Consider the following 7,997-nt stretch of genomic DNA (forward strand, 5'->3'; position numbering starts at 1 on the left):
AGGTGAGCATGGGGCCCTGAAGCATGAGTTTTCCAGGGCAGCAGCTGGGGGGAAAGCAGGGTCATGCTGACTTCATGACGCTGTTGACCCAGTGAAGGTAAGGAGCAATGTGTGTGTAGAAACCAGGCCAATTGTTATGCCTATAGGAGAAGATGCCGTAGGCTTTGTTGTTGCAGACGAGTGGATCCCCTGCATCGCCCTATAAAATGGGGGAGGAGATAGATCAGTGTTGATTTATGTGGGTCCCCAGGAAAAGGGTGCATTTGCTAGGAACAGGGAGGCTGCAAGTACCAGGACAGAGCTTCCCCAGGAGAAGCTTGGACTTGCAATGGATGTGGATAGCTCTGGGCCCAAAAGGGACCATTGGCAGTTTTCTCTGGGACCCAGCACAACTACAGCTGGGCAAATGCTGAAGCATAAAGTATCACTTCATTTCTGCCCTTCTGCTGGCTGCAGAGCACTACAAAATGCACTTGGACCAGCTATGAGATTTAGGGCAAACCCCTCTATGGCCAAGCTGTTGTCTTATTGTGCTGTTGCAGACTCCTAGGTCCTCTGCTGTGGGAAGACAAGGATCCCCTTGTCCCTTCTGCTTGGCCGAGGGCCGAGCACAAGCATGATGCCTGCAGTCAGCAGGAACGCTGCTGACCTTCTGAGGGTCTGATCCTTGGAGATCAAGACCCAGGGCATCTCTTGTGCCAGGACAGCAAGAGAGAGGGATGCTGGTGAGGAAGCATGGAGTGATGGGGCAGGAGGGGGAGAGGACAACAAGAAGCAATTTTGGACAGTACCTTTTCAATGAAGTTTTTTAGCCTAGATCAGGTTTGTGCCCAGCACCTGGCTGAAACCTCCCCTGCAGCCTTCTACTCCCTAAGTCAGAGACTGACCTTTTCAGGTACCCCAGCAGATCCACTGAGGCCACAAATCAAGTTGTCAGCAAGTCCAGGGTAGTGGCTGAGGCAGTCCCTTTGTTTGATGATGGTGACGGTAGCTTCGCGTAACGTGGCAGCGGGTGTTTTGTAGCCCCAGCCAGCTATGCTGCATGTAGTCCCACCAGGGACTTTTGATTTTTCAAAGGAGATGGTCCTAACATAGCTGTTGCTGGTGGCATTGCCTTTCAGCTGGGCAAGAGGACAGAAAATACAGAAATAAGTGCTTGGTCTGTAAATGCTCTGTGACAAAGGCTGTACCCTCCCACTCCAGGGTTACAGCTCAGCCCTGCACGTCGGGCAGACGGGACCATGCAGGTGCTCCAGGCAGGTAGTTACCTTCAGCAAGAGGATGTCATTTCCCTTCTTAGGACTCATGAAGTCTGGGTGGCAGTGATACTCTTGGACTTCGAATGTTTGCCAACTTTCCTCTCTCCTCTGGATTGTGTGGGCTCCAAGGATGACAGTCAGAGGTTTGTGTCTGGTAAAATCAAGCACAGTGTATTTCATTAGCTTTCCTGTCTTCCCTGGTAACACTGAGGCACATCTCCCAGGGGCATGGCCAGGAGAGACTGGCTGGGCTTTAAAGAATGGTGGGAGCAAGGAGCTCTGCCAGTGAATCTACCCAGCCAAGAGGCAGAGCAAGTTCCCATCTGCCAGACCGGAGCTCTGCAAGGGCTGCTTTACCTCTGGATCTCAAGCTGAGCAGATTTGGTCCAATGTTGCTGCTGTGTACTAAGATATGTTGGACTATTGGTCCAGGCTTCGTAGGACCATGGAAGTCCATGGCACTAAATCGGGACCCTGCTCTGGGCCACTGTACCTTTACTGGCCTCTACATCATCTGCAGAAGGGGCTGCCTTAGGAAAATCGGGAGGCACCCTGGGTACGGGTGGGAGTCCCTCTCAATCTAGCAGGTGGGACATGGGCATCCAGGCTCCTGGCTTCTGCTGATCCTTGTTTCTGCTGCTCAGACGTGGGAGCTGACCCTGAGCCTGGTTACTGGCACCGGGGCAGAGACGTCAGCCCTGAGGAGTGTAGTAGCTATAGCCAGAGTCATGCACATCTAGAAAAGCCCTCTTGCCTCTCCATGCCCCAGTTTAACCAGCTGGAGGGATGGAAGAGAGCTGGGCAAGCACCTTGCTCATAAGAGATTAATTCTGGTAACAGTCTTGGAGGTCTTTGGTGGCAGAAAGGGCAAAGCCTGACACCAGCATGGTCAGTGACAGCAAGGGAAGAAGCCAGTCTGACTTCTCATTGCTGATGTCTGGGAAGAATAAAATGAGTCATGGAGGGGGAATAAAAAAATAAAGGTAAGTATCTGAACATGGGCTGGGGAGGGACATGGTGAAGGATGGCTCAAGGGAGAGCTGCAGACAGACCCCTGCTGTTTCGGTGCTAGCCCCCACAGCCTTGCCCTGTCCCGGCAGTGCAGCCTGCACTCCCTGCTAGGGAGTTTGGCCACAGCTGTGAAGGAAGTGATTCAAACTGTTAGACCTCCATCTAGGAGATGTTACCCGGATCATGGCAGTGTGACAATCTCATTGCACCAGGTGCTGTACAAACATAGCAAAAACTTACACGAAGCACTGAGCCGCTGTCATCACCCAGTTCGGGGCCACTAGGAAGCCTCCACAGAATTGGTTGTTCTTTCCTTGCAGATAGGCCACGTAGGGTGTGGAGTGGGTCTTGGCTTCACCTCCTCCCTCCATCCAATTCCAGGAATAATCTGCAACGAACAGGACTGAGGATGAGGGGATTGGAGGACATAGGGTAGAGGACGCGCTGTCTGGGACTCTTCCTTCCCCAGCCCTCTCCCCGCCTCTGGGCTGCTCTACTTACTGGCTTTGGCCGGGGGGCATGTCACCAGCAGGAGAGAGAGCAGGAGTTTCTGCAGGTGCTTCATCATAGCGTTCTCGGCTTCAATAGATCCCTTGGAGGTGAGGCTGCAGCTGGGGTCTCTTCCTGCTCCCAGCAAGGTTTTATAGCCTGAGACTAGACTCCAGGAAACCACAGAAGTCAGACTCATCTGATTAATCTGTCTGCAAATTGCATGCCTCAGCGATCTGAGAGGGGAATTCAGTCAGCCTTAGCCTTGGGCATCAACCCACCTTCATCTTGGGCCTGATCTAGGGTATCTGATGTCCTTCTAAACCCAGAGCCAATTTTAACCCATTGCCTTTGAGCTGAAAGCTGTAGGGAGCATACCCACCCTCATCACTTTGCCTGCCAGTGGGCTCTTCCCTTGCAGCTTGTATTTGTTGTTGTGCACTTTGCAAACTCTCTTGATTTTTATCATGAGCCTTGCAAGAACAAGATTTCTTTCACTCAATGTACCAGTTCCAAAGACTGTGCAGTGGCAGTTCAGGACCCTTCTGCTCTTTCTCAGTAGGTGTGGTTCTGGCTAATAGAGCAAAATTGGTGTGAGTGCATTTATAACACCACACTGGTCATGGCTATGTGAGGGCAAGAAGTTGTTATGGCAGCTTCATGAGCGTGGCCCGCTGCAGCATGACTGTTGCTGTTGCCATGAGGTCTCTGTTCTGCACCAGCTGCTGATTTAAGGCTTTGCTTTGTACAGCAAAAGACACCATTTTAAGTGTTTCTTTCCAGATGTAATTGTTCACCCTTAAATTGGGGAGTTTGCTGTCTCTTACCAGCCAATATGAGAGAAGACAGGAGGACAATTCCTTGACCCTGGGGCACTTTCCCTCTGATGTGTTGAGGGTGGATGGAGACAAGGGATACAGGTTTGGGATTCTGCCCCTTCACTAGCTAGAGATAACCCGATGGCACGTCTCCCTGAAGCTGGTCTTGTTCCTCTGGGAAGGGTCATGTCCAAATGTGTCACAGCCAGTGCTGCCCCCGCCCTGGCAGGCAGTGATTTTTAAATGCCAAACAAGTGCCAGGTGCCTTTCTGAAGTGCATGGTGGGGACCCGTCTTCCCTGGACCGGCAGCTGCTCCTCCTCTTCCTCCAGACCATGGTGAGGGGGACTGCGCTGGAGGAAGGGCTGGTGGCAAATCACTGAACACACTCCCCCCGCGCCCGGCGCCCAGGATGTCCCCTTGCCTCCCCGCTGGCACCAGTGCACGAAGATGGGCATGTCTATGCACTCACCCCAGCAGCGGTTCCTTCCTTGGCTGTGATGAAATGGGGCTGATACGTCCTTGCTGCCCTCACTGACTGCCGGTAAATTTGCTTTCTTATCTGCCCCCAGTGCCACAGGGCAAAACCCATTTTTAAGCTAAAAGCTGCCATTCTCATGCGAAGCCTGCTGCAGCTGGAGCTTCAAGGAAAACCCTGACGTGACAAAGATTTGTACTACACAGATAAGCAGTTGCAGCCTTTTCACTTGCAGATTTCCTAGCTGATAGCAACTGTTAGCAGAAGCCCAGACCATGGACCCTTCTTAGTTTCCCCAGGGTGGCATGGGTGCTGAAGGCAAAGGCAATGTCATTTCCCTTTGTTCCAGGCAAGAACAGGGAGAACATAAGAGCAGACACCCAGGGCCGAACCACAGGCCGTCTCCTCCCTCTGACAGAGGTGGCTACTGGGAGCCTAGAAAAGACTATGAGAACAAGGCAAGCATCCCGTTCCCTTGAACTGCACACAGTTTCTGTATGTTTAAAATTCCCCGCTGGGTTTACCTGCAGCAAACCAGTCTGGTCTCCTCTTGAACTTGCACAGACATCTGTCATCATGCACCAGGGAGTTCTGCAGCTCAATTATTTACCAATGCGCTCCTCTGCCCCTTGTTATCTCCTCCCAGGAAAGTGTCTAGCACTCTCCTGTCTGTATACGAGAGACACCATCACAAACTAGCTGGAACAAAGGAGACTAGGGCTCAGAGTTTAGGCAGGTTGCTTTACATCCAGTGCAGGCCATGGAAGGAAGGGCTGGTGCAAGGTATTTGGGTTCTGGTGCAGGGGCTGTCTGAAAACAGTGCTAGAGCATCCTTTGTGGGGAGGAGAAGCTCGCCTCTGAGCGTTGCCTGGCTGAGGGGAGAGTTGTAAGCCCTTTTGGTTTTGTGCTACTGCTAGAATAGTCTCTGCTTGTACTGTACTGCTAGGGCTGGGCTTGCCTTCCTGAGAGGGACAGAAACATGCCAACAAGCTCCAAGGCAGACAGCTCCCAGCTAGGACTCACCCTTGCCTTTTCCAGGAAGAGTCAGGCTCTCCCGCAATAGTTGGCATGGGAGGAAAGGAGGAAGTGGCGTGGGGTCAGGTGCTTTTGTGAAGCCAGGTCCTTTATCAACCCTTTCAGAGACTGTATCCATGTCTCGACCCAGGACATCATGTTGCTGTTCAGGAGATGGAGGACTGTGGCTGTTGGAGAATGGCAGAGGCAAAGACTGAAAGCACTGGTGTGCAACAGCTGTGACTTTGAGTATGTCTCCTCTCTGGGATCCTAAAGCCCCATCCCTAGGATCTCAGCCACCACCTGCCCTACACCCAAGGGGAAGCAGAAACAGCACGGTCCACAAAAAGTCCAGCTCCTTTCACCTTCTGGAGCCTCTTACAGCTAAAACAGCTGAAAAGATTAGCCTGGTGTCTGCTGTGACCCAGCCTGCTGTCTTGGCTGCCCTATGTCCTAGGGTGCAACATCACCCAGACACAAGGTCCCTGCAGAGAGGACAGTCATTACTTCACAGGGACTGGCAGCTTTTGACCCCTGGTACCTGCTGACACACCACATCCTGGCTGTCAGCTGCTCCCAGGCAGGTGGTGATGTTGCTGAAGTTGGTGAATGGAGTGTGTGCACATCGCTTTTCCCAGCCCGTTTCTACCTGGGCAGTTTCTCTTCCTGCAACAGTTTCCCGTGACCCCAGGAAGGGCAACTGTAGCTCTTGTCCTCCAAGTCTGCCAGCAATTTAGTGGATGGAGAGCTACAACTGCCTCTGTCCCAACAGGCTGGCCTCTCGCTTTGACCAGCCAGACCCTCCCTCCTTTCTCCCTGGGACAAGGTATGAGAAAGCAGAAGACATACACTGGGAAATGCAGCTCCAAGTTTACTGTGGGGTTTTAAGTGCAGCAAGGTTCAAGCAGGGACAGGGTTATCTCTGAAGGAAGTGGGGACCGTTGTAGCACAGCCTCTTTCAGGGCCATGTTAAATCACCCTGGCAGAAGCAGTGATGATCCCAGATGGCACCAGAACTGGCTGCCTGAGACGGGCAGGGAATGGGACAGCCAGCAGCCTCATAGAAGGGGACCCTTGTGTCCACCGACCAGGTCAGTCAGGTTCCCAAGGAGAGAGGAGGGAGTCAAGCCTTCAGCAGGGGCAGGAAGGAAACCAGTGCAGTCTCCAGGGCTGCACCAATGCTGGAGTGAGTGCCACTGCTGCTACTTCTTCAGGTTTTTTTTTTGATCCAGGGCAGGTAGTTGGACATGCGAGTGTAGACGCCGGGTGGGGTGTCATACCCAAAGGAAATGATTCCTTGTGCCACCTTATTGCATACCAGGGGCCCACCAGAATCCCCCTGAGGACAGATAAGAGACTGGTTTGAGAGGCCTCTTCCCTGTGGGAATAGGTTTCATCTTGGTCCCTCCCTGCCCAGACATTGCCAGCAGGATTGTGTCTCTGCTCCGGATCTGCAGCTCTGCTCCTGTCCCACATGCCCACCATGCTGCAGGAGCTGTCCTGAGCAGGTGAGTTGGGGCTCTACCCCGGGACTGTGCACAGACCGTGGTGTCAGGGCATCCAGAGAGCTAGTCCACATGGGAGCTACAAATCAAATACTTGTCACCTCTCCTGCAAACCAGCTAAGTCTGTGCCAGCAGAAGCCCCTGCTGCCAGAGAACCTGCCTGCCCCACGGCCAAGCCCCCAGCCCGTCGGCAGCCCATACCTGGCTGGAATCCCTGAGGTCGTGGAAGCTGCCAGCACAGACCATGCCGGTGTTGAGATGAGGATAGAAGTGGATGCATTTCCTGTGGCTGTAGATGGAGACTTTGGCTTCAAAGAACTTGGTCACCTGGTCATCATTGATCAGGCCCCACCCAGCTATGCTGCACTTGGTGCCTGTGGGGAGGTCACTGCTGGTCTTGGGCAGTGGAATGGTCTTGACATAGTCATTGAGAGTGGCCTTTGCTGTCAGCTGGGAGAAAGCAAGGTTTTTGGAGAAGGCTATGAGCAGAACAGCTGAAGGACACTTTGTGCACAGAAGTAGAGGAGGTCTAGCAGGACATACAGCACTGAAGCTCTGGTGAGCTGCTGTGAATAGGGCATGCGGCTCCAAGCCCTGCCCATGGTTCCCTCCCAGGTCCCTCCCATTCCTGCCTGCCTCCAGCACTCATGAGAAGAAGCAGCTGATGGTTTGCAGAAGGAGCTAACAGCAAGAATGTGCTTTGCCCAGATGCTGCTAGACCCACAGCCCCAGTCTACCCTCCAACCCACTGCCTGCTGCAGGACTGCCTTGCCTTGAGCAGCATGATGTCATTAGACACGGTGTTGGGGTCATATTCAGGGTGCTGGTGGTATCTGAGAACTCCCCAGATTTGCTGGGTCGTTTCTGGTTCGTGGATGTTGTGAGCCCCCAGGATGACTGTGGCATTCCTGGCCATGGCAGCAGTGAGGAGAAGGGAGAAAACAGGTTGGGTCTCACCTGCATCCTTCCCCTTTTGCAGGCAGGTGGAGAGAGCTGCCTAGCACAGGAGGAAGAAGAACCTACTCCAAAATTACTCCAGTGATGGACCTCACAGGTTAGGGGACAAAGAAGGGGATAAAGCCCCTGTATGAAGTACTCACCCCATGCAGTATGCGGCTGTCATCACCCAGTCGGGGGCCACCAGGAAGCCTCCGCAGTCTGACATTCCTACCTTCAGGTATGCCATGTAAGGGTGGGAGTGGGGCTGAGCCTCGTGGCCCCCCACAATGTGACCCTGTAGAGCACCTGCAAGACACCCCACCGCAGGATGAGCCAGTGGCTGCTGAGGTCGGAGCCCAGACCAGCAGCCTCACTCGCAGCAGCTTGCAGCACCCCAGCTTACTGGCATTGGCCCATGAGCAGGAGAGCAGGAGCAGCAGGGCCAGCAGTGGCTGGCACATCTCTTCCCACAACTGGAAACACCT

The 7,997-nt window shown here is 53.5% G+C and overlaps 2 protein-coding genes across 2 annotated transcripts; both read right to left on the minus strand.

The window, feature by feature from the left end:
- On the minus strand, positions 1-2,885 carry LOC140643681 (granzyme E-like). The gene is made up of 5 exons (XM_072845804.1): positions 2,772-2,885; positions 2,511-2,658; positions 1,269-1,410; positions 888-1,121; positions 1-199 (listed from the first exon to the last, which is right to left on the minus strand). The coding sequence occupies exons 1-5, from the start codon at positions 2,836-2,838 to the stop codon at positions 62-64; spliced, it is 729 nt and encodes a 242-aa protein (XP_072701905.1). The 5' UTR covers positions 2,839-2,885; the 3' UTR covers positions 1-61.
- Positions 2,886-5,943: 3,058 nt separating this feature from the next.
- On the minus strand, positions 5,944-7,997 carry LOC140643726 (mast cell protease 1A-like). The gene is made up of 5 exons (XM_072845890.1): positions 7,916-7,997; positions 7,674-7,818; positions 7,346-7,481; positions 6,775-7,023; positions 5,944-6,407 (listed from the first exon to the last, which is right to left on the minus strand). Exons 1-5 carry the CDS (start codon positions 7,971-7,973, stop codon positions 6,279-6,281), a joined length of 717 nt encoding a protein of 238 aa, XP_072701991.1. The 5' UTR covers positions 7,974-7,997; the 3' UTR covers positions 5,944-6,278.

Source organism: Ciconia boyciana, chromosome 24 (assembly GCF_034638445.1).
Source record: "Ciconia boyciana chromosome 24, ASM3463844v1, whole genome shotgun sequence".
In the NCBI taxonomy this organism is placed as follows: domain Eukaryota; kingdom Metazoa; phylum Chordata; class Aves; order Ciconiiformes; family Ciconiidae; genus Ciconia; species Ciconia boyciana.

Coding starts and splice junctions, on each gene's coding strand:
- LOC140643681 (XM_072845804.1), bottom strand. CDS start 2,838: ATGATGAAGCACCTGCAGAAACTCCTGCTCTCTCTCCTGCTGGTGACA. Junction 1,411..2,510: donor ACAGCGGCTCAGTGCTTCGT/GTAAGTTTTTGC, acceptor TGATTTTACCAG/ACACAAACCTCTGACTGTCA. Junction 1,122..1,268: donor ATGACATCCTCTTGCTGAAG/GTAACTACCTGC, acceptor CCTCTTGCCCAG/CTGAAAGGCAATGCCACCAG.
- LOC140643726 (XM_072845890.1), bottom strand. CDS start 7,973: ATGTGCCAGCCACTGCTGGCCCTGCTGCTCCTGCTCTCCTGCTCATGG. Junction 7,482..7,673: donor ACAGCCGCATACTGCATGGG/GTGAGTACTTCA, acceptor TGCCATGGCCAG/GAATGCCACAGTCATCCTGG. Junction 7,024..7,345: donor ATGACATCATGCTGCTCAAG/GCAAGGCAGTCC, acceptor GCTTTCTCCCAG/CTGACAGCAAAGGCCACTCT.